Below are 26,985 nucleotides of genomic sequence, written 5' to 3'. Positions count from 1 at the left end.
GTAAGGAAGATTGGATCTCGCCATGATGACCATCATAACCTCAAAAGTCATCAGACCTACTGCATGATGGAAGAGATGAGGAAGATGGACCGCAACTTAGCTCTGGAGACTAAACATGGGATACACCACTTTGAGCCTCCAATAAGCAAAGTGGTGGTATTGCATCGGTTGACAAGTCATCTACCACCAAGTATTGCCTGCTAATGCAGAGGGGTGGCATTCCTCCATTTGGTGTGGGCACCACACCTCGACCCCTGCTTACGTCGGTTCACACCTGGGTGGTCACCCACAGTGTGCTTGTGCATGGAGGTTATACCGAGGATTACTAACAGTCCCACCATTGTGAAGGTGCAACAGAGGATTTGGCTGTCACAGACAAGTAAGTACAGCTTGTCCAGACTTCCCTGAAATTGGGTCCACTTGACTTCAATGTCACCCCAATATCAGTTCCATCAGCGTTTTAGACTCCCAGGTGGCAAGTACAGCTTGTCTAGCATATCTGAGAGAATGTGTGTGATGACCTCAAGGATGTCAGTATCTAATTGCTGAAGACACCAGATAGTTATGATATGTTGTTGAAACAGCATACTGCACTTAACATTAAGCTTTAACTAGCATTAACACAAGCCACATATAATGTCAATGTTTTTATGTTATAAGGTGGCTAACTTGTTTACTCATCTCTGTGAATGCATCCAAAAAAAAACAAGTTCTCACTACAGACAATTGTCTTGAAAAAGTATAAAAATTATGAAATCAGCACGAAGTACATTTGAAGCTCTTTATAGCAACTCTCTTTTTAATGTTCCAACACATTATAATGTCCTATGTGGTTGGATACAGCCAATTTCTTGTTAACCTAATGCTATTTTCTCATTAACCTAATGCTATTCAATATAATGACATTGAAAATAAAAGGATTTCTCTATAACGGCCATAAATTTCTACCTCTTAATCTGAATTTTTACCTTTTTATTACACTATTCGCATTTAAAAATGATAGAAAGCTTCAAATATATTGAAGTAATTGACGAGCTTGCAGCATGACCTTAAGAAATCATTTAAGATTTCCCGGGCTCTTTTCTCACAATGCAGCAATGAAATGAACATCAGTTGAAGCTAGTTTCATTACTTTGAGCATATATTTATTGGTATGGCTCCAAGAAAGCAGACAGCTTTGCCAATCGGAGATAAAATTAGAATTTTGCAAGCCGCAGATAATAGTGTGCATTCTACGACTGATGTCGCCACACAGTTCGGCATTTCTAAGAGTACTCTGTTCACTCTTCTGAAAGATCAGAAAAAGATTGAAAGTTTGGAGAAAGCTGCTACATTGGGTAGGATTCAAGCACGAAAAGTGAAGTATTTGGATCTTAAAAAGCTACTTTTGGAATGGCTAATGATGAATCAGGCAAAAAATGTTCCCATAGATGATAATCTTTTTAAAGCTAAGGGTGAATCATTTGTACATTGAATAGATATTGAAGAATTTAAAATGCAGATGATGGTTCCAGAAATTTAAGACTCATTATGGCCTCTTTCAAAGAAAGTGTGTGGACACTGATGCTAAAAAGGAATGGAAGGAAAATCATTTAAAAAATATTTTGCCAAGATACAACCACAATGACATCTTCAATGCTGATGAAACCGGTCTCTATTTTTTAAATTGCTACCAAATAAAACACTTGCATTTAAAGGGGAGAAATGTGGTGGCAGAAAAAAGGCCAAGCAATGGATTACCGTTCTCCTAACAGCAAACATGTCTGGCACAGAGAAACTTCCTCTTTTAATCATTGGGAAAACCCAGAAGCATCAATGCTTTAAAGGTTTGGCTACATTACCGCCTATGCATCAAGCAAACCAAAAGGCATGGATGACATCACAAATCTATGAAGAATGGATCAGAGACTCCGATCACAGGATGACCGAGAAGAATAGAAAAAATTTGCTGTTTGTGGATAACTGCACCCCCTCATTGTCAAGTAAACAACCTACATATAATCAGCTACCACCAAATCTGATGCCAGTTCTTCAGCCACTTGATCAAGGTGCAATCCAATGTTTTAAGGGGAACTACTGAAGAATATTATTAAACAAAATTGCACTGTCTTGAAAGCAAAATTCAATGCGAAATCGGCATCCTGCAGTATTTGTGAGTGTCGGCGTGGGATGAAGTTGATGAAAAAGTGATCACCAACTGCTTCAAACATACTGGATTTATCACCTTAAATGGTAAAATGTGAAGTTTAGCATGTCTCTTCCTCTATTAAATACAAAGAACAGTCTGACAACAGGGAAGAAATATTTGAGCATGTTTGTCATTACCTAAACTTACAGGAAAACTTAAGCTTCAGAAATTACACAGAAATGGATGCAGACATTGAATGTTTCCGGATATGTGCAAATGAAGAGGAACTCATTGCAGATGTAATGGAATCTTCTGAAATTTGTAGTGATGAAGATGAGAAAGCTATTGTGCTCGAACAAGAAGTTTCAGTGAAAGCTGTTCATGAAGGATGAACTTGTACATCGATTTTTTCAAGCACAGCCTAACTCCGAAAGTGAAATAACTGCTATCGTGCACCTTCATAATTCTCTTTTAAAATATGCTCTACCAACGAAACAGTGTGTTTTGACAGATGTTTTTAAGTATGAAACAATTCTCTTGTTAGGTCTTGATAGGTATGTAGCCTATGTAGTGAAATTTAAAATCATAATTTTCATGTTTAATACTATAGTAAATATTATAAAGATTATACTATATTTTGTATTCGTAGAATTACATTAAATGTCTAAACTTTTACTTGTTTTGTTGCTGATTTTATGAATGCAATATAATGTCCTACCAATATAACCATTTTTCTCATTCCCCTGGAGGGTCATTACAGAGTGTCGACTGTATAAGTTTGCTTTCAAAAACATTTATATTATTGAATTCAGTGTGAATGTGGTGAATGTGTATTTTAAAAAAAAAATTCTTAATAAATTTGACAAAATCCAGCATTTGCTCAAAAACTAAAAAATTTAAAAAACATTTAAAATCATTGAGAGATTGGGGGGGGGGACAAAAATTGTTAATATTTCACCACTCACTTGAACAAAAACTCACAGAAACGTTAAAGAATGTGAATCTCAAATAATGCAAATGTAAAGTAATTTGCTATTAATCAGAGCATGACTATATACAAATTTGACTTCATGTTAAATTTCATTTATGTTTAAAATTTATAACAGAAAAAGCAGTTAAGTGATACCTTAAAAAGAATATTAAGCAGAATATTGTCTTTGCCTTCCTTTTCCTTTAGAAGTACTAGATCATTATGCAGAGGGCTATCGGGATCTACCATAAGGAGCTTTACATTCCACTCATAAAGGCTATCATTCACTAGTTCTACACTGAATACTCCTGTAAAAAATTAACATTGACAATTTGCATACAGCCTGACGATTTTTTTTTAAAATTATTGTGCAGTTTAATAAGATGAACAGTAAATAAAACAAACCATTTTACTTTTCTTTTTTTTTTTTTTGCAAAATGTAATCAAATTTATGCATATTGCACCTAGATACTATTTGCAAAAATACTTATAAATGATAATATATATAGAATGTATTATATATAATATGGGATACAACTTGGGATACTACTTATGTTGACTAAATTAATGGTAATCACATAACACAGTTTGTTACAGAGAATTATTTCATATATATAAATATATACAGGAACTCCTGACTTACACAATACTCGACTTTACTTAAGTTTTTCCCGGCCAGTGCAAACTTAAAAATATCATGGAAATGTATTTTGCATCCCGTAGGAATAAATGAAGGTATCGTGAAAATTTTGTAATGCGAACCCAATAATACACTGTTTTTTTTTTTAATTCGTTCCAAGTCCTTGGAAGTTGAAAATTTCACTATATTACTAAGTTATTTATATCTTTTTAAATGTTATATTTATAATGGTTGTTATATTATGGTATTTTAGGAGCATTGGCAACTAAGGCCATATTGCTCCGGGAATATGCGGTGGTCATTCCCTGACCTTTCCGCATCCTCCGTATTTGGTGGTCACGGGCTCGAACCCCGGTCTAAATCAAGAAGCGTGTGCTACCCACTGCTGCTCCTGTCAACCTGGCTACGGAGGCACCCCTATTTATAATGGAAATTACACTACCCTTTCATTGTTATCATATGTTCCTGTTATAGTTCGTTGGTTGTTTGGTTTAGTGTTTAATGGCACATTGGCAACTGACGCCATAATGCACCACTGTTCCCGTTATAAGAATCAATTTTGAATGCCTTTGTGATATTTTTCTAAAGCATGTTTCTGGAGGTCATGACCATAAACAATTTTAATGACTTTCCGGTTTATTTTCTGTTAGTGCATCTAATTATAAATGGGTAGTAAACTCGATCTTATTGCATTTGCGATAATACCGATAACTTCAATTGCATGGGTTTTTATGCTATTATGGTGAAATGTGTTCCCCTTCACTGGAATCTTCAATCATATAAAACACATTTTCAGAAATTTCTCTTCATTCCTATTTACATATTACAATGATGAAGGGAAAGCGACCAATGAAAAGTGCAAGTGGTGGTGGTGCCAGGAAACGAAACAAAATTGATTTAGAAATGAAGATGAAAATGATTATGAAGTACAAAGCAGGACAAAGTTTGTCATCTATTGCAAGGGAATTAGGTCTCGCTGCTTCAACAGTGAATACTAGTATAAAGGACAGTGTGCGTATAAAAGAACATGTCAAAGGATCAACACACTTAATATCAACAGCGATCACAAAATAGCATTCAGGTGCTATATCAAAGATGGAACACTTGTTAATAATATGGATGGAAAATCAGATTCAGAAATGAATGCCCCTGAGTCTAATGACCATTCAAGAAAAAAGCAACAAGTACCTATAAAGATATTAAGGATAAGTATGCCGAACCCCAATCCAAGTTCGTGGAAAGCAACAAGTGGTTTAACAGGTTCAAGCATCACGCTGGCTTCCACAACGTTAAAGTATGCAGTGAAGTCACTGGTGCCGAGTCTGCAGCTGCAGAGAAATTTTGTGATGTGTTGGAAAAAATTATTGATTAAGGCGGCTATTCAATGCAGTATATTTTTAACGCTGACAAGACTGCTCTGTATTGAGAGGGGGGGGGAGAAAAAAATTGCCGGATAGAACATACATTACCAAAGAGGAAAATACAAAAGATAGGGCCATGCTCTTGTTTGGGGCTAATGCAGCAGGAGATTACAGATTAAAACCACTGCTTGTGTATCATTCTGGATATCCTCGTGCATTTAAGAGCATCAATAAAGCCACCCTACCCGTGCATTTCTGATCGAACCAGAGGGATTGGATAATAATATCTCTTTGACGATTGGTTTAAACACTGCTTCATTCCCAAGGTTGAAAAATATTGTAAAGACGACAACGACGTTCCTTTCAAGATTTTGCTTCTATTAAATAATGCTCGCTCATGGGCATCCTACGCATCTAGATAATTTCAATTCGAATGTGAGTCATATTTCTACTGCCAAACACTACTTCACTCATCCAACCTATGGATCAGGGTATTATTTCGAATTTAAAATCATACTATTTACGCACAACATTTGCTCAGGCATTGTCTGCAGTAGATGGTTAGAAAAATTTTACATTAAAAGACTTTTGGAAATCTTACAATATTTACCATTCCATCTTAAACATTAATAAGGCCTGGGCAGAAATTACTAAATGTTGTTTAAATGGCACATGGAAGAAAATATACCCACTGCACATAAAAGGCTTCAAATGATTTGAAAAAGACGAATCATATGAAGAGGGTGCAGATAAGATTGTAAAGGTTGCAGAGCTACTTCAGTTGGAGGTTGATGCCAAAGATGTGGAGGAGTTAGACTTGCAAGCAGCGATAGTGAAAGAAGAAAATGCTGACGAAGTTCAAGATGAACCAAATGAGGAGCCAAGACACTTCATCACCAAAGATATGGCAATGGCATTTTGTGAAATTGCATCGGCAAAGGCTAGGGTTAAGAAGATGGATCCTGACAGCAAACAATTCTTAAATGTTAACAGAGGGGTGAATGATATTCTTGCTTGCTACAAATAAATGTATGATGAAAAGAAAAAAAGCCATCATCCAGCCATCCATCAATGTGTTCTTTTGTGAGGTTGAGTAGCCGGCCCCTTCTAAATCTCCACAGCCCTCAACCTCTGCAGCGGCATACTTATCAGCTGAAGACGTCATTTCTGGCAAAGATGCTTGAGAAGTGAAACATACTGATGTTATGCCTGTCTCCTCTCTTTTTTTTGTAATTTTATAATTTTGAAATTTTTTTAAATTGCATGCTTTTGTATTTTTTCCTGCACATGAGATAAAAAATTGAATAAATACAATAAATAATTCTATTTACATGTTTGTTGAACATTTCTTTTTTGATTCAATCAATTCAGCGAGCACAGTTGCGAGTGCTGCACAAGCATGGTGAAAATTGACTTACGTAGCATTCCACAGAACGCAACCCTTACCTAAGTAGGGGAGTTCCTGTATATACAGGGTGATTCACTACTAGTGTGACAAGCTTGAAGGAGGTGTAGGGGGCACAAAGACGAATCAGAATCACATAGCATTGCAGGGTCTGAAATGCCTTCGTCATGCGGGAGGTCGCGTAAGCAAAGAAAAAGAACAGAAACAGCAACTCGTTAGTGTAACAGAAATTATTTTAATGACAGGTTTTACATTGGCAAAAAGCCATGCTACAGAAGGTGTTCGAAAGTTCGACCAGAAGCAGTCACACAGGCTTCACAGCGCGCTGCATGGAATCCCTAACGTTCTAGAAGAATCCTGGCATGTCTCGAATCTCCCCGGCAGCTACAGAGATGCGAGCAACGAGGTTTTCAACTGAATCAACAGGGGTCTTGTATACCAATGTCTTCATTTGACCCCAGCAGAAGAAGTCCAGGCATGATAGGTCCGGCGATCTAGCAAGCCAATGAACCGGACCACCACGTCCTATCCAAAGCTGCCCAAATGTAGCGTTCAGGTGTTGGCGGACGTTGGTGGTGTAATGTGGGGGAGCCCCATCATGCTGGAACCACAGTGAGCGGTGCAACGACTGAGGAACATGTGTTTCTTCAATAAATTCGGGCAGGACTTGTTGTAGAAAGATCAAATATGCCCTACCGTCTAGACGAGGGGGCAGTAGGTACAGTCCAATGAGGTGGTCTCCAACAATGCCGGCCCAAACATTGACAGAGAAACAGCGTTGAGTTGCACGTGTCAGCGTACCATGGGGGGTTCTCAAAGCCCACAAATGGGCGTTATGTTGATTGAAGGTTTCCTCTCTTGTAAAACTTGCCTCATCCATGAACAATACGGATGCAGCAAATGCATTGTCTGCCGCACTCTGTTGAAGAAACCAAGTAGCAAAAGTCCTCCGGAGTGGATAATCCGCAGACTCCAACGATTGGACGCGTTGCAGATGGTATGAACTCATTTGGTTTGTTGACAGTATCCTCCATACAGTGGATTGGGAAATACCCAATCGTTGGCCTATCGCTCGAGTACTCGTACTCGGATTGCCTTCTGAAAGGCGTAGGACATTCTCCTCATTGTCTGGCGCCCTCATCGTTCGCTCTCGATTCATGGTACTTCTCATGAAACAACCAGTCTCGCGTAACCTTCTGTGCACACGTGCGAAAATCGTATGATGAGGGGCACGCCTGTGCAGGAAACGTTCCTGGTACAAGCGCAGAGCGGCACGCCAGTTACAGTCCGCAGCTCCATACGCGAGGTGCATGTCGGCAAGTTCAACGTTTGAATAGTCGTCCATCCTACTGCCTCGGGAACCGGTTCGCAAACACTGACTTCCAGCGGGATCGCTGTTCACGCGACCTCCTGTTCAATGTCCTCTACCACATGACAAAGGCATTTCGGACCCTGCAATGCTATGTGATTCCGATTCGTCTTTGTGCCCCCTACACCTCCTGCAAGTTTGTCGCACTGGTAGTGAATCACCCTGAATACACATATTCAATATGGTTTCCTCTAGTTATATGGCAAAAATATAGATGATATTAATAATAATGTTTATGTATACTGCCTGTCATGGATTTCCAAAATCAAAATTCCATAATGGATTTTCTTGTTGGCACTTTCAACTACCAAAATTATTAACAACTAAACCTTGTTGAATGATTTAGTCTATTTCGGCTTCATTTTTCATGTCAATACACAATATCATTTCGTACACAACTGCAGATAATAATATATGCACAATAATGCACAGGTTTCAGTTGGTAAAAAAATCCTTTAATAAAGTGCATCTAACCTTTCATCACCAAGAACCCCTTCTGTTATTCCCCCAAAGACAAAATGCTTTTTTTTATATATAAAAATTCCACATAAAACTGTTTATTAACGATTAACACTTGTCAATGAATTTTAACTATTTTTTTGATGCACACTAAATTTGATATGCTGATTCTGAAAATTATATTGATTTGGTTATCAACCCACAGATTTTTGAGATATGAGAAACTATTGTGAAAAGATCAAAAGGTGTGCTTTAAATTATAATATATTAATAATCACACTCACACACACAACGCACATATGTGAGAGAGAAGATGAGACACTAAAACAAGATCTCGTATAAGCTCATAGAAAGTGACTTATTCTCCCATTCACTAAATATTTTTTGCTCCTATCTTGAGAATATTTGATAGATGGAGTCTACATACACTGTTCAAAATCATACTACAGGAAGGGGCAAGTGTTAAACTTAAAAGTTGTCTAAATCAATAAAGAAAAGGAGACCATTCATATCCAGCATTTAATATAAAATAAATGGCATACACACTGTGATAAATCTTCCTAGTTTTCCAATGCATTAGTCTAATGGGTTTTAAAGAAAAATATTTACTTATCTTTTTGCTGTGGAAAATCCAATGTTACATAATAGCATAAATTCAATCACTTGTTTGATGCATAGATGTTTTTAAGATACAGTTGTTGTATCAAGGGACTGACTAAATTTCTTCGTAATAATCATTACTCACAATATCAGCGATGATTTAAATCTATCTCCTAATGTCTTTTTTAATTCTCAATAACTTGATAAAAAGATTCAAAAAACAAAAGAAATATTAGAGAACAAAATAATATTAGTATATACTTACATATTATTTGCATTGATATGCTTGTATAAACTAAAATACACTTAATATAATATTATATTATTATATATATATTATACAGAGCAGCAAAGCAAAAGGCTCGAGTGAATGGGAGTGCTGTGGCTCAGGGGAGGACTGGGGGGGGGGTGCAGTTGTCCTCTGAATCACAGCCGTTTGAAATGTACTGTTTGTCTGATATTTGTGCAACAATCAGGTAAGGGATATGATACTGCCAAGAGGAATGTCTTTAAGTGTGCACGATGTAAGGAAATCAGGTGCCAACTCAGCGTTGTTATGGGCTTATACGAGAGCTTGAAGGGCAGGGTGGATGCCCTCAAAGGATTTAAATTGAGGGGCCCATCAAGCTCTCAGCTGCCCACATCAATGCCAGAGTTTGCACTTGAACATCATGCAACACAGTGGGAACCCTTGAAGCAGAATGCGCTGGTCCCACAGGAACTAGTAGTTGTCAGTGACTCTATTGTCACGGAAATGGGGAACATATTACGGAATATGGATAGGTGGAAAAGGACCAAGGTATGTCTGCCAGGAACAAAGGTTGATGATGTTGTAGAGCAGATATCATCTTTTAAGGGCACAAAAGGTGATATTGTTGTACATGGTGGCACTAATGATATTAAGAGTAGGAGACTGGCTGAATTACTTAATGAGTACAGGTCAACGTTGAGGGGGAAAAAAAAAAGCAGTGAAATGGGGTTGGATTTGAAAGTGTCTGAAATTCTGCCCAGACACGATAGGAGGGAGTATATGACGAGGGCCTTCTCGATCAATTCCACCCTGGAGAGATTGTGAAAGGCTCAAGGGGTAGAACTTTTCTCAGCTTGATCTGTGCTTGTTCACAGGAGAGACTGCTTCTACAGGGATGGGATACGCTTAAATAGAAAGGGTGCAAGAATGTTTGCTGATGCTATCGAGACAGTGTTAGATGGGTCGGAAAACTGCTAGCTCGGGGGGGGGGGGGGGACACAGAATAATAGATTAACCGTAGCCACTGGAAGAGGTAAAAGTGATTCTTGCACGGCTTCTACTGGAATGAGCAGCAGCCTGGAAAACAAGATGCAGGAGATTCCAGAGACTTCTGGGAGTCATTGCGGAACAAGTAAATACATGGGCTGTGTTAGGGTAGCTAAGAATAGGAACGACTTGCATGTACACCGATGTTAGGAGTTTGGTATATAAATTTATTGAATTTAAGGTGTTGGTCAAAACATCAAAGGCACATATTGCTGGGATATCAGAGACATTGTGTCACAGATATATAAGGAATGCAGAAATGGAATTTGGGAGTACAATGTGCACAGGAAGGATAGACAGCACAGGAAAGGAAGAAGGGTTATACTATTAGTTAAGAAACACATAAAATCCAAGGTAATACAGCCAGTCGACATGGCTGTACAGTGCAGTGTTGAGTCAGTTTTGTGACATAAGCACTGAGAAAGCAAAATTGAGAATATGAGTACGTCATAGGCCTAATGACTCTGACGAGTATAATAAACAACTGTACAGAGATATAGAGGGGTCCAGTAAATCAGAGTGTCTTATAATGAGGATTTTAAATTTCCAGATATTAACTGGAATTTGTGGATTGATCACTCGCACACTAGCAAGGCTTTTGCGGATTTATTGGATGATTGTTTCTGCAGCATTATGTTCGGGAGGCAACTAGAGGGAGTAATACTCTTTATCTGATTATCAGTAGTGATTCTTCATACATTAAGAATCTGCAGATAAAGGAACCACTAGGTGGCAGTGATCACAGTGTGCTGGAGTGAGATTTACTCAAAGAGGTAACTACCATCAGGAGTAAAGGGAAGGATTTTTGCTTTCGTAAAGGCAACTATAGAGGTCTAAGACCATATTTAAATTCTATACATTGGGACTAACTGATGATGATACCAACAGCAAATTCAAAATGGGAAGCATTCAAAGAATTAATCTTTGAAGCTACTAGGCTTTTCTTACCAACTAAGAAATATTGTTCAAGATTTTGGCCTAAATGGATGTCAGATGAGCTAATTAGATATGTGGCAGAGAAGAAAAATGCATGGGATACATATAAATTAATGGGTAACACAGAAGCCTATGATATATATAAGCTGGTCTGTAACCAAGTCACAAAGGAGGTTAGGCAGGCAAACGCAGATTACGAGAAATCTTTGGCAGAGGATGCAAAGAAAAACAGCAAAGAGTGCTTTACTTATGTACACTCTAGAAGGAAGGGGATGAATCAGCTTGGTCCACTTGGTATCGATGGTTCAACTATTGATGATCCTACAATGGTAGCTAACAAACTAAATGAGTATTTTGAATCTAGATTCACAAATGAGGGGAATGCCAAAGATGAATTAAACTCTGGCAGTGAGCAAGATGATTTTGTAATAACAAAGAGCAAAGTGGAGGAGAAATTGTTGAAGATAAATATAAAAAAGGCACCCGGGGTGGATGGGATCTATCCAGTTATATTAAAGGAGGCAGCAAAGGAAGTAAGCAAACACTTATTTTTATTTATTTATTTATTTTTTTTTTTTAGAGCTTCTTTGGACTCAGGGGAGGTACCCATGGACTAGAGATGTGCAAATGTGACCCCAATTCACAAAGGAGGATCAAAGGGCGACACAAGTAATTATAGACCTGTTAGCTTAACTTCTGTTCCAGAAAAATTAATGGAGGCACTGGTTAAAGAAGCACTGCAGGATCATCTAGACAAGACTTCAGTTATAACTCAGACACAGCATGGTTTTGTTAAGGGAGAGTCTTGCCTTACCAATTTTATTGGATACTATGATGTGGTCACAAAGGAACTGGATGCAGGGAATTACTTTGATATCATATATTTGGATCTAGATCCTGTTGCAGCGTACTGTCATTAGTGTCCTTAACAACCCTGCCAACTGTCGTATTGTCTGCAAACTTGGACTTTAAGCTTGATATACCATCATCACTATCATTTATAATGTGGTCACAAAGGAACTGGATGCAGGGAATAACTTTGATATCATATATTTGGATCTCAGAATGGCTTTTGACACTGTTGCACACGGAAGACGATGCACAAATTGGAGAAGTGCAGCATTGGAGGCAAATTGCTGCTATAGATAAAGGGATGGTTGGTTGAGTGGGTTGGTTGGTTGGTTGATTGATTTGGACTTTATTGTCGCATTAGCAACTAAGGCTATAATGCGCCAAGACCAGGTATATATAAAAATTAATATATAAATATAAAACCTAATTAATTAGGCCACCATATCCACATTTAATGACAAATAATATATAAAAAAGATAAATCAATAAAAGAAATAACAATAACATATAAATTTTAAATATGATTAAAAACCTTTATTGCTTTCAAAAAGCTAAAAATAGCAGACACATTGTCATTGTTGGATAAAATCTGACTGAGTGTATACGGCTCAGTCAGATGGTGAAAAGTGGTAAAACGGATATTGCTAAAATCTGGACAGTCAACTAAAATGTGTCTAATAGATAAAATTGTGCCACAGGACTCACACATAGGAGGGTCATCAGCCCTCAGCAAAAACGAATGAGTTAAATGACTGTGTCCTATGCGGGTCCGGGCAAGAACAACTTCCTCCATACGTTTCCTGCGCAGACTAGACTGCCACGGTTCAATTACAGGCTTTATACGATATAATTTATTCGCAGTCTGTCTATCCACGAATCCTGCCATTGGGAGTGTATGTTTTGGTGTATTATTTGCCTGTAGTCTGTATAGGGGACTGACAGGCGGCGGTTATTATTGGGAATTGCTGATTTGGCTGCGGCGTCAGCCAAATTATTTCCCTTAATCCCAATGTGGCTGGGAATCCAGCAGAAGCGGATATCATATTCACGTCCACGGAGGAAGTGAATCTTCTGCTGAATACTAGACAGAACTGGATGAGGATTATATCTCACAGATATTAAAGCCTGTAACATGCTGAGAGAGTCAGAATATAAAATGAACCGTTGGTACTGGCATTCACTAATGTGATCCAAGGCTAACTCTATAGCGTGCAACTCTGCAGTAAATATGCTGCATTCAGAGGGAATCTGCTCCAATGTAGAGCTGTCTGTAAAGACACCAGCAGATCCCACATATGATTCCGACTTCGAACCGTCTGTGTAGACTGGCGCGAAGTCGGAATATTCAGTTCGGTGTGCTGAATGAAGCTGCAGGTAGACAGATGATGGAGTGTCCGACTTTCCCCAATTTCTAAGAGACAAGTCACATGCCGGGACATGAGCATGCCAGGGTGGAAAGGGTTGCCTTGGTGTTTGGGCAACCTTGTCTACCTTGATATTAAGTTCTTTGAGTAGCTCTTGGAGACGAATACCAAAAGGACGATTGGCAGTCTTACGGGTATTGTATAAATTTTCCCATCGTGGCTCAAAAACGAATGGCCATGTAGGATGGTCTGGCAGGGATTTCAGTTTTAAAGCGTAATTTAAAGACAACTGCTTACGTCGAAGCGATAACGGTGGTTCAATTGCTTCGACGTATAAGCTCTGGACAGGAGATGTGCGATATGCTCCAGTAGCAATACGTAGGGCCTGATGATGGACGGGGTCCAGCCATCGAAGGACACTGTCTCTGGCTGAGGAATATACCTGGGACCCATTATCTAGTTTGGATCGCACAAGTGCACGGTAAAGCCAAAGAAGGGTGCATCGGTCTGCTCCCCAAGATGTAGAGGAGAGCGAGTGGAGAATATTAAGCCCACGTGTGCACTTTGTGCGGAGCTGACGGATATGATCCAGAAAGGTCAGCTTTTTGTCAAATCTGAGTCCCAAGAATTTTGTGTCCGCTGCTACTGGAATAGCATATTGTCCGAGCCTTAATTTGGGTTCAGAATGAAGATTACGCTTACGACAAAAGTGTACGCAAACGGTCTTCTCCAGCGAGAACCTGAAGCCATTAGCAAGTGCCCAGGAATTCAGACTATCAATGGCTTTCTGCAGTTGTCTTTCAATAACCCTCATGTTGCATGACTGACAAAAGATGGAAAAAGGTCATCAACATAGAGGGCACTGTTTACAGTTGGAGGAAGTTGTTCTGTGATTGAATTTATTTTGATGGCGAAAAGCTTGACACTTAATACTGATCCTTGTGGTACTCCCTCCTCTTGGCTGAAGGAAGGAGAGAGTGAGGATCCCAGGAGAACTTCGAAAGATCGATTGGCTAAAAAGTTTTTAATAAAAATTGGGAGTTTCCCCCTGAGACTAAGGCTATGCAGATCTTTTAAGATGCCAAATTTCCAAGTTGTGTCATACGCTTTCTCCATGTCAAAGAACACCGACACCAAGTGTTCGTGTTTTAGGAAAGCATCCCAGATGGATGTTTCCAATCTAATAAGATGGTCCAGAGTGGGCCGGTTCCTCCGGAAGCCGCACTGGATGTTGGAGAGAATGTCATTTGATTCTAGATACCATATTAAACGAGAATTAACCATTCTCTCCAGGATTTTGCACAGACAGCTAGTCAGAGCAATAGGACGATAATTGGTGGTGACTTTTGGATCCTTTCCTGGCTTAGGAAAGGCAAGAACGATTGCCTTGCGCCAGGAGTCCGGAAACTGCCCTTCAATAAAGATTCTGTTATATAGAAGGAGCAGATAATCCATAGATTTTGGTGAAAGATGTTTAATCATTTCATAATGGATGCCATCTGGTCCAACAGCACTTGCTTTGGAAAGAGTGAGGGCTCTTTTCAGTTCCTCTATAGTGAATGCCCCGTTGTAGGGATAGAGGCCCTTGGACTTAAAATTAAGTGCCTGTTTTTCGATTTTATGTTTCAGAACCAGGAACTCTGGGGAATACGAAGATGTTGTGGAGATGTTAGAGAATGTTTCCCCAGGAGCATTGGCTATTGCAGTTGGATCTGCAATAGTGCATCCATTATAATCTAGGATTGAAGAAGGGTGGGATGTATATTTTCCCTTCATTTTCCAGATTTTATCCCAGACTACCTTAGAGTTGGTAGACTGGTTAATAGATGATGTAAAATGGATCCACGATTCCTTTTGACTCTGACGACGGATGTAGCGTGCTTTGGCTCGTGCATGTTTGAAGGCTATAAGGTTGTTCGTGGTAGAATATCGGCGAAATATCCCCCACGCTTTGTTTGAGCCTTTTTTGCTGTTGTACATTGTGAATTCCACCAAGGTCTGGGAAATGGTGGAAACTGGGCAGATGTTTTTGGGACAGCATTCGCAGCTGCTTGGACAATGATTTCTGTGATGTACTTTACTGCGTCATTGATAGGCTCCCGACTGACTGTACTGAGGTCAAAATTTGCCTGATGTTGGAAGGCATTCCAGTCACCCTGATCAAACTTCCACCGTGGTAACCTAAAAGGAAGACATAGTCTCCCACTGTATAACAAGGTTATCACAGGGAAGTGATCACTTCCGTATGGATTCTCCTCCACTTCCCAAGTGAGTGAAGGGAGTAGAGAAGGGGAGCAGATAGAGAGATCAATGGCAGAAAAAGTACGGGTAGGCATGTGGAAGAAGGTATTTGTTCCAGTATTTAGAAGGGAAAGGTCACTGTCATTGAGCATACGCTCTATGACTCATCCCCTTCCGTTGATGGTTAGCACTACCCCACAGGGTGTTATGTCCATTCATATCCCCGAGAAGTAAGTAAGGGGGAGGCAACTGCGTTACAAGATCATCAAGGTCTTCCTGGGGGGATGTCAGTCCCAGGTGGCAAATAAAGAGAGCAGACTGTTAATATAAATCCCACCGTAAGGCGAATTGCAACAGCTTCCATGCTAGTTGTAATTAGCAAGGGCTGAACTGGGGTTTGATTGCCGACAAGGATAGCCACTCCTCCGTGAGCAGAGTCATCCGCAATTCTATCCTTTCGAAAAATTGTGATGTTGTGCATGGTGGGATCATTATTTGCCTTTAGATATGTCTCCTGCAGGCAAAAGCAAACTGGCTCTGCTTTTGCAGGAGGGCCTTGATGTCATCAATATTTCGGCGGAATCCACGACAATTCCATTGTAGGAATTTAGCCATTATTTTGACTTGGCGGGTCCATCAGGCAGCTTCCGAGGTGCTGAGGGCTTACTTTTATCAGTCTTGATTTTATCTTTTTTGGGGAAGAATGGACGCTGTCCCGTGTCCATTTCTTCCTCCGCAAAGAGTTCCAAGACTGAATCTTCGGGTACCTCCTTCTGCTCGACATCCATGTTTTCTTGGGTACTATGGGGGGGGGGGACTTCCCCTTTCTTATTCTTTTCTTTCATAATTACCTTTGTTACTTGTGGAGCATTAGGAGGTACTGATATAGGAGTGGCAGCTGATTGGTTTTTCTGTGCAGGACTTAAAAGAGAACTTAAAAGATAACGCGCGATGGGAGTGAAAGACTCCTTTGGAGGAATGGTCATGTCCGCCTGAGTTCCAACGGAACGTCTCCCTGCTACCTTCTGGGCGTAGGTAGGTTTGTTGACATTCAGGGGTTTCACCAATTTCCTTGCCTCCTGGTATGATATATTTAGCTCTGCCTTCAGCCGCTGAATTTCTTTTTCTTCTTTCCACCTCTGGCATGCTCGTGAGTAGGCCGGGTGTTCGCCTTCATAGTTAACACAGGTGGGTTTTGCGGATGAACATGCTGTTGTTTCGTGGTCCTTTGCATCGCATCGAGCGCATGCAAAGACTCCACGGCAGGCCATTTGAGAATGTCCATACTTCTGGAATTTAAAACACCATAAAGGGTTTGGAAGACTGAATCTTCGCACTGAACAATTGATGTATCCAGCTTTAATCTCATCAGGAGGTATAGGAGAGTTAAAAGTCAGGATAACGCTCCTGGTTTTAACAAGTTTTCCATCCCTTCGAGCAGTAATTCTCTTGACAGCAATAACTCCCTGTGGTTTTAATTCCGAGCAGATTTTCTCCTCGGTTACGTCGAGAAGGTCCCACTCCGAAATGACACCTCTCGATGAATTTAGTGTTCTGTGTGGTGTCACTGTTATAAGTATTCCTCCGATTGATGTTGTTCGGAGTAGATGTTCAGATTGCCTGTCATTTTTAGTTTCAATTAAAAGGTCTCCAGAACGAAGCCCCTTTTTGAATAAAAAAGGGCGACATTTTACCAATCAGTGTTTCATGGTAGAATGCATAATTAAAAACCTTGGGACAGGCCCTGATGGTAATTCAGTTCGCTGCCTCTTTTTAGCAATAATGCTATCTGAATCTTTGTCTATGGTTTCAGATAGGGACCAGGTTGGGGCCCCTGAAGAAATATGTTTATCAGGATTCATGAAGTTTTGAAGTGGTTCAGTGCCCGGGCTCCCCACCCACCACGGAGCCCAAAGGGACGCCCACTACCTGGCAGCAATAAATGTGCTCGGGAGTGGGACGTCAGGGCTACCCAGACACCATAACCGCACCGCCGCCAGCCTGAATCCTGTCCCTCGGACCATGAGGGTAGGGGCATGGCATTGACACGGTTGACCCTCGCAGGCGAGCTTACTAACCGATTGATCCTAGCCGGGCCTTCCAGGACCTCCCGTCTTGTCGAAGCAGGAGCCAAAGTGGTGTATTGAAGCTGGGCCCCTCAACCACCAGGATCCCCCCTTTCCGAATTTCCACGGGTCGTAGTGCACGGCAAACACACCGGATTCCATTGATGTAAGCCTGGAACCTGGGCTGTAGGCATTGGATCCCAGTGATGCTAGTCTGGGAGTCCAGCAGAGTCACTGGGAGGTCCCCTCACCACGTACAGGTGCCCACATCGAGGGGGGTTGAGTGGGAGAAGACAGAGAGTGGTAATCAATGGACACTGCTCATCGTGGACTAATGTTATCAGTGGAGTCCCTCAGGGTTCAGTGTTGGGTCCATTGTTGTTTTCTGTATTTATAAATGATATTGATGACTGTATATCAAGCTTAATGTCCAAGTTTGCAGACGATACAAAGGTTGGCAGGGTAGTTAAGGACACTAATGACAGTATGCTGCTGCAACAGGATCTAGAAAAGTAGAGCAGATGGGCTGAGAGGTGGCAAATGAAGTTTAACATTGACAAATGTAAAGTACTACATACGGGAAGCAGTAACCCCAGAGTAAAATATCAACTCTGTGATACTACACTGACAGTGGTAGAGAATGAAAAGGACCTGGGGATTCAGGCAGATATGAAGTTTTCTGAGCAGTGCAGATGGTCTGCAAGAGTAGCTCATGGTGTCTTGTCAATGATATACAGGAATTTTTCTAGCAGGGATAAGGAGGTATTTATCCCCTTGTATAAGGCAATGGTCAAGCCACACCTTGAGTACTGTATACAGGTCTGGAGGCCTCATTTTAAGAAGGATGTAGAGCTATTGAAACGAGTACAGAGAAGGGCAACAAGGTTAGTGAATGGAACAAGACTTAAGTTTTGCAAATTACAGTATCTGGAGACTAGGCACCTGCGAGGTGATCTGACTGAGTTGTATAAAGCCTTGAATGGTTTGGGCATGGTCAATGCTGATAGGATTCTTGCTCAGAATAATCACCTGAGATGGCATAAATTCAAATTGAGGAAAGACAGATGTAGGTTAGATGTGTGGAAGTTTGCCAGCAGATAGTTGGTTGGTGGAACAGACTTCCATCCTTTGTTGTGGAAGTTGATAGCCTAAATAAATTTAAGGCTGAGCTGGACAGGTATTTGGAACGAACAGAGGGGTGAAATGGGAGCGTTTTTTTTTTTTTTTTTGGCTGATGCTGCATAAGCTTGCTTTCTTGCATCATATGCCTCTACTAATGCTAATATCAAACCTAGACCACAAAAAATTACGTATTTTTGGAAAATTATGTGAGGAACTGGAGTTTGATCATTTTCCTTTAAGAATGCATACTGAGGTTCAATGAGTACTGAAAGGAAATGTGCTTATGTGTATGTACGAGTTGCATGAGGAATTGGTCATATTTTTTTTTCACTGGAGCAATGAGAATTTTGTGATTATTTAAGTGATGAAATTTGGTGCTGTAAATTAGCTTTTCTAACAGATTTATTTGGCAGCTAAATAAATTAAATATCAGTATGCAAAGCCCATAGGAAAATTTATTCACTTCTACTGACAAGTTGTTCGCCTTTAAAGAAAAGTTGAGTATATGGAAAAAATATATAAATGAAAAAATTTAAAAATGTTTCCCTTGATTGCCAAAACGAATTATACTAAAATACTTAATGTAATAAGCGAAACATTAGAGCTGTTAAAGACAAAAATTGAGCATTACTTTCCATCCCTTGATACCAAAAAATATTTGTGGGTAAGAGACCCATTGCAACAAGAAACCTTATGACATTAGAACTTTGGAATCTGCAAGAGGAGGAAGAAGAATTGGCTGAGATTTGTAGTGGCCAGTCGCTGGAAATTCACTTTAATAACACTAATACAGTACATTCCGGTTATTTAGGTTAGATGTGTGGTTAATCGGGGCCACCGTTTATTTGGGACAAATCTTAAAAAACAGAAACCAATCAAAAAAATAGCCAGGGTTTACTTCTCTTAATTGGGACAGCATGCTGCAGTCCCAATCTGGAGACCACAGCACTGGAGATTACCCTATGATTGTCTCTGACGGTACCATGTGGTTCGGTTGAAATTCTGGAGGTCACAACCATAAAACAATTATCAGTCACCTGTTTACTGGGCTTTTTTGTTAGTGAAATCGATCATAAACGGACAGTAAACTCGATCTTACTCAATTCGCAATAATACCAACAGCTGGAATTCTGTGGGTTATTATGGTGAAATGTGTTTACACTTCCATGAAATCTTCAATCATATAAAAAAATTAATTTTCAGATCTTCTCTTCATTCCTATTTTTAAAGCTTTGTAACTCGTTACTTCATTCTCACTTGCACGTATCGTGTTACTTGCAATTTGTGTGTGCCATGTTCTTTGTTATTGATTGTTTATCTTTTTACTGTTTTAAATTTTAACCCCCACCCACAAACGTCAGTGAACAGAAATGTCAACTAGTTCATATATACATATTACAGTACGTATTAATTATTCCGATTATCACATATATTCTTCCGATTTTCACGTATCATTTATTTTTTTTTAATTTGTAAGGTAATAAAGGGTAAATTTGTGCTTAATATATCTTTGCTTTTATAGCCTGTGGATAATATTCCTCCTATTTTCACTAATTAGAATCGCTGTTTGATAGAATTAAAATTCAATTCACAAACGTGATCACAATGACCGGTGCATACTGCACATCATATAGTGAATGGTACTTTACTATGGTGACTCCATCGCAATGTGATTTGATTGTACAGTGAACCAATTGTAAAGGGGGGGTACATTGTATTTTTAACTATTAACATGAAACTTCGGATAATTGGGGCAGCTGCTTAACCAGGCCAACATGCACTAGTCCTGATGTGTCCCAAAATAACCGGAATGGACTGTATTAGCAAAGTTTGAATCAAAATGAATAGCCATGAATTTCCGAAAAGGAAATTAGAATTTTATTACCATTTTCCACTCCCTACTTGTGCTAAACAGGGTTATCTGCTTTAAACGAGATTAAACAAAACAAAAAAAAAAAAAAAAAAACATAGACTAAAGTCAGTAGAAGAGGAGCTGAGAGTAAGCCTATTCACAACAAATCCTCATATTAAAAAACTGTGCTTCCCATCAAACCCAACCATCTCTCACTGATTAAAACGTTATGCTGTAATTGTATATTTTTTCGTTTTTCTATAATCATGTTAATTTTTTACATATTTTCTTTTTAAATTTCATGCAATTCATATAAAGCATTTAAAACAAATAATAAATGTATTATTAAATATACACAACAGAAATAACTTCCAGTTTGTGAATGAATATATAATTGTTTATTTTTATTTATAAATTTATATATATATGAGTATAATGGTGTGCTGCAAAATTTTAGCGTCTTTAAAACTATACTGCAACAAAAAAGGTTGAGAAACACTGTACAAGTGATCTTACATAGGCACCTGTGTATTGTTATTGTTATTTGTTTTTTTTTTTTTAGGAGCATTAGCAACTAAGGCCATATTGCTCCGGGAATATGCGGTGGTCATTCCCTTGACCTTTCCGCATCCTCCGTATTTGGTGGTGACGGGTTCGAACCCCGGTCTAATCAAGAAGCGTGTGCTACGCACTGCTGCTCCTTCCCATCTGGCTACGGAGGCGCCAAGCACCTGTGTAAGATCACTGCGTTAAGTATGGAGGCCACACCTAAAGAAAGACCTTAAAAGGGTCCAAAGACAGGCAACATGCCTGAGATCAATAAAGGGGTCACCATATGGAAAGACCTCAAATGTAGGCAGCAGAGTTGGTAATTAGGCACTTTAGAGGAGGTTTGATTGAGGTGTACAAGCCTCTGAGAGGAGAATGTAAAATGAACCAGGGTGAAATTTTCAGTTATAAATAATTTCACAACTAGGGGACATAAATACAAATGATAGAAGACATTTAGACTAGATTGTAGGACATTTTATTTTAGCCAGTGAGTTGTTGATCACTGAAATAAGTTGCCTCCATGGGTGGTTGAAGCTGACAGCTTGGGAAGATTCAACAATTGGATAGGCACCTATGTGAAGACAAAGTCGGACAGGTTTTTTTTTTATTATTATTATTATTATTCCCCTTCCCCTCTTTTTTGTGGGTGGTGCAACTGAAGCCTCAGGCTTCCTTTTATGGCAAGGTAATTGGGAGAAATACATATGTGGGAAGAACTAATTTTAATAACAGATTAAAAATAATGCACCCCACAAATGGACAGGAAACTAATACTAATACTAGCATTTAACTTAATAATGGTGTTGTATTACCCTATGATTTATAGGACATTTGTTCCAAATTGGCTCTAGAACTTGCCCCTAATATTTGAACAGTAAATCTAAGAACACCCTGTGTATTTAAAAACATTTTTTGGGAGAAATACATATGTGGGAAGAACTAATTTTAATAACAGATTAAAAATAATGCACCCCACAAATGGACAGGAAAAAAAAAAAAAAAAAAAACTTTACAAAAAACATTGAATTTGTCCAACTAAATATTGTTGTCAAACCTGCTCTATTTTTTAAATTAAACAAATTATATGAATTAGGTGAAAATGTTAGTTGTGAAAAAATGCTGTGCTATTTTTAAATTGTGATAATTATCAAATTAAGTGTCAAGTCTAGAAGAAGGAATAAGTTATTTTAAGAGCTAGTTACAGCATTTTTTCAAAACTATTGTTTTCACTTAATTATATATTTTCTTTAATTTAAAAAATAGTGCAAGCATTCTTTGTAGAGAGCAAAATTCGTTGTAACGAGTTCTTATAATCACCTTACTCTTTTCTTCTCCTACACTTGACAATGATATCCACAAGGATTTTGAAGCATCATCAAAACTGGTCTAAGTGATTAGGTTACTTTGATGTTTTGTAAAGTTTTCTTTCCATTTAGTTTCAATAAACTCAAATTGTTTTTGGTTAAAAAAAATTTACACAGGGTTTGGTGTTTTTTAATTTGTTATTAGAATTAAAAACATTTTAATTTACTGGCTCCATTAATTAATGAGAAATAGGCCTAGAAAAACTGACTATAGTTTAATAGAACAATTAAAACTTGGAACTTGTCTACTGAAGACCAACAGTTCCCAATTAAAAAACCTGCTTGAGAAGTGATGACGTATTTTTGCAGAACATGTCAACAAATTAGTGAAAAGTGTTACACGAAAAGCGTTATCACGTAATATCACAGCTAATGGAGAAAGCAAATTAATATAAAACGCCATTATGCTTGGCATTTGACTAAATACAGCATAAGGCAATGTTTCAGGCACTGGAAAGACAAGGCATAGATACCCCACATATTATGATTTTGAAGAAAATATATGAGAATGCCACCTCCTTTATTAGACTAGACAAAGACAGTAGCAAATTTAAAATTGAGAAAGGAGTTCGACAAGGAGACACAATATCTCCGAAGCTGTTTACTGCTGGCCTTTAGGAAGCTTTCAGAAGATTAGACTGGTCGCAAAAAGGAGTCAGTGTGAATGGAGAGTATCTAAACCATTTACAATTTGCAGATGACATTGTGGTCATAAGCCACGATCCCAAAGAATTAGAGGAAAATCTTAATCAGTTATGCACAGTTAGTAAGGATTTTGGACTCAAGATGAATATGGCTAAAACAAAAGTAATGATGAACAAGTGTGCCACAGAAAGAAAAATTATGATTGAAGGAGCAGTAATTGAAAAGGTGGAGTCATATACTTATCTGGGACAAGTTATTAGCTGTAATAATGATAAATGGCTGGAAGTCAAGAGTAGAATAAATTTTGGATGGATAGCATTAAGGAAATATAGTCACATACTGAAGAGCAATATCCCAGTTTGTCTGAAACGTAAAATAATGAACCAATGTATACTCTCCACCATGACTTAGGGAAGTGAAACTTGGGCACTCGCCAAAAGAATGGAAGAGAAGCTGAGAACTGCACAGCGAAGAATGGAACAAATTATATTAGGAATCAGACTGTTAGATAAAAAGCAAAACATATGGATTAGGCAGCAAACTCAAGTAAAGGACATTCTTATCAAAAAAACTAAAGAACTAAAATGGTCTTGGGCAGGACACGTAGCTCGGAGACATGATGACAGATGGACTAAGAAAATAACAGAATGGTACCCAAGACGAGCTAGAAGAAAACCTGGAAGACAAAGGCAGAGATGGATAGATGAAATTCATGAGTTTGTGGTTAGTAAATGGATGGCCAGTGCTCAAAACAGAAGGAACTGGAAAGTTGCTGGAGAGGCCTTCATCCTGCAGTGGATTGAAAATGGCTGATGATGTTATACGAAGACTATATGCTGTATTACAGGCCAAAGGTTGCCCTGCACCATATTAAAATCTGAGCTGCAAGCCGGCTCAGATTTTAATATTGTCTTTTCACTAAACACCAAACTTTTAGTAAAGTACATAATATATCAAAAACTTGAAATAAATAGCGCATTGCATCTATATTACTCTCACATACCTTTTTTAAAGCTTTCTGAGCGGTATACTTCACGCAATTCTTTCATCAGACGATCGGTAGCTTGCACAGAGCCAGAAACAGATCCACGGAGATAGTCTTGTCTCTGATTTTGGCGTAGCCTTTCTAGTGTTTGTGAATGTTCTGTACTTAAACCTTCATCTTTATGTTTTTCCTGGTTGCTATAAATTTTGATCAAACAAACACAAATACCTTTGTAATTGTCAATTAAAGTTAGCTACATTTTCACTTCTTAGAAAAATTATATGTGCACTAATATAATTACTAAAGCACATTATGTGGAATCTTTTGAAGTATTTTAAATGAGGAGACTCTTAACCCAAGTACTAGTAACAAACTTTAGTTTTTAGTGAAACATACCAGAAAGTACCGTCAGTATTAAATTGATAATGTGTTGAAACACATTATCAATTTACTACAACTTTATAGGCAGTTTTGGAATCCTTCTTCAGGCTGATGGTTCGTAGTAAAACAGCATAGAGTGTGGACACTTCCAACTACACTAAAATACATATAAGAGATGAGTTAAAATCCTAAGGAACCCATAGGAGTTGAGCTGTGTGGAGATCAAATATAGTAAATTCCCATTATAACAGTCCTGCTCTCTCACTTAATTCCCAGTAGTTATGCCGGACATACAGTCAAATCATATGAAGTACCATACACTTTTTAATGTCTACAGCATTTTAAAAATCTTTTCCTGCTTCTATTGCTTTTTTTTTTTTTTTTTTTTTAAGTTCAAAGAAGGAATAAAACTAACATAATCCTCCTTCCTCTTGATTTTGACAAAAAGCGAGTGACTAAATTTAGGAACTGTTTATAGTGCAGTTTGTTTACTTCACAGAAATAGTTTCTGGTGCAGGCAAAATTTGTCTATTTCATATTTAACTCAAGGCATTCAAAGTAAATAAGACCACAGTTTACAACTGTGTCTAGCTTTTATCACTGCATTTGCCCACTCTCCTCATCATATGTTTTAATTCAACACTGTTTGTCTGCTTTCCTTGCTGGTAAAGTAATCAGTATCATTTGTGTATGTGTTCAACTTGGTATCAATAAATTGATTTAACGACAGCATTACTATTATTATGTTAATACTACATGTACCAATTTTATAATAGTTAAGATACATGTTTAATTTAATAAAATCATTTAAAGATTTTTCAGTTTTTAATATCATGCAAAAAAAAAAAAAGACTGAAAATACCAAAAATTTAGGTGTGGTAGAGAAATTATGCATGTTTTCAAAGTACCTGTGGAGTATTGCCTCATTAGCACTGCCAAAAAAAATTATCTACCAAAATATTGACAAAATATGAAAAATACCCTTCAAGTATACATACGTGAAGGAAATAGGCCCCCAACCCGGGCTTACTTAACAAGTACAGATCAATGTTGAAAAAAAGTTGCAAGTTAGGGTTAAATTTGCAGTTGTCTGCAATTCTACCCAGACACGATAGGAGGGAGTATATGATGAGTGCCTTGCGATCAATTCAGCCCTGGAGAGATTGAGCAAGGCACATGGGGTAGAATTTTTCCCAGCATGGTCTGTGCTTGTTAACAGGTGAGACTACTTCTACAGAGATAGGATATACCTAAATTGAAAGGATGCAAGAATATCTGCTGATGCTATTGAGGCAGTGTTAGGTGGATTGAAAAAGTGCTAGCCTGGGGGGGGGGATTCACAGACTAATAGATTAACAGTAGCCACAGGCAGAGATTAAAGTGATTCTTGAACTGCTTCATTTGCAACGAGCAGGGATTTCAAGAACTGCTGGGAGGTCATCATGGAACAAGTAAATACGTGGGCTGCATTAGGGTAACTAAGAGTAAGAAGAAGTGTATGTATACTTGAATGTACACCAATTCTAGGAGTATAGTAAATAAATTTGATGAATTTAAAAGACATCAGAGGCAGATATAATTTGATATCAAAGACATGTAACACAGATATAAGGAATGCAGAAATGGAATTTGGGGAGTATAATGTGTACAGAAAGGACAAACAGGATAGGAAGGGAGGAGGAGTTATGCTGTTAGTTAAGAAATCCTATTTATCAGATTTCATACAATGCTCCCTTAGGTTAGTCCCCTATAAACTGCTCGAATATGAGTTTACTATAGATAGCCAATGGTGGAAAATTAAATAACTTGGTAGTGAGGTAAAGCCAAAAGTCAGTTATTTACTGTTTAGGCTTAACCTCACCAGCTATCTAAATTGTTATTGGCTATTGTTTCAACCTCCAACCAGCTTAATTTCTTTGAAAATCCTTGGGAACCTACTAGTTTCTTGTGCATTTCTTGTTAAGACATGATTCGCAAGAGCATTTTCATAGCTTCACCAGAAAGAGAACAATTTTTTTTTTCTATCCACAACAGATGGAAGTTTGTTTCAGCAATCAACCATCCAATGGCTAAAGGCAAATTTCTATACATCTATTCTACAACTGTCTTGCTTCAATTTGAGAATATGGCCCCTCAGGTTTGTAATCTGAGCAAGAGGAAGAATCTCATCAGCATTGAGCCTGCTCAATCCATTCAAGGCCTTAAACACCTCAATCAGATTAACTCAGTATCTAGTCTCCAGACACTGCAATTTGTAGAACTTTAGCCTTTCTTCGTAAGAACACCCCTTTGTTGCCCTCACCAGTCTTGCCCTTCTCTGTACTCATTTTAGCAACTATACATCCTTCCTAAAATGAGGTCTCCAGTCCTGTACGCAATACTCAAGGTGTTGCCTG

The 26,985-nt window shown here is 38.6% G+C and overlaps 1 protein-coding gene across 1 annotated transcript in view; it reads right to left on the bottom strand.

Annotated features, from left to right (window-relative positions):
- The window catches only part of LOC150085265 (ubiquitin-conjugating enzyme E2 Q1), a 187,225-nt gene that overhangs the window by 55,264 nt on the left and 104,976 nt on the right, over nt 1-26,985 (bottom strand). The window contains exons 6-7 of the mRNA XM_090373119.1: nt 24,227-24,405; nt 3,255-3,406 (exon numbers count right to left, since the gene is read on the bottom strand). Coding sequence (XP_090229245.1) covers nt 3,255-3,406; nt 24,227-24,405 — 331 coding nt within the window. The remainder of the gene's footprint in view (nt 1-3,254; nt 3,407-24,226; nt 24,406-26,985) is intronic.

The sequence above is a fragment of the Mastigoproctus giganteus genome, chromosome 5 (genome assembly GCF_048544385.1).
Source record: "Mastigoproctus giganteus isolate SK-2022 chromosome 5, ASM4854438v1, whole genome shotgun sequence".
Lineage (NCBI taxonomy): Eukaryota > Metazoa > Arthropoda > Arachnida > Uropygi > Thelyphonidae > Mastigoproctus > Mastigoproctus giganteus.
The sequence above is the reverse complement of the archived record's forward strand: the minus strand, read 5'-3'. Positions and strand labels throughout refer to the sequence as shown.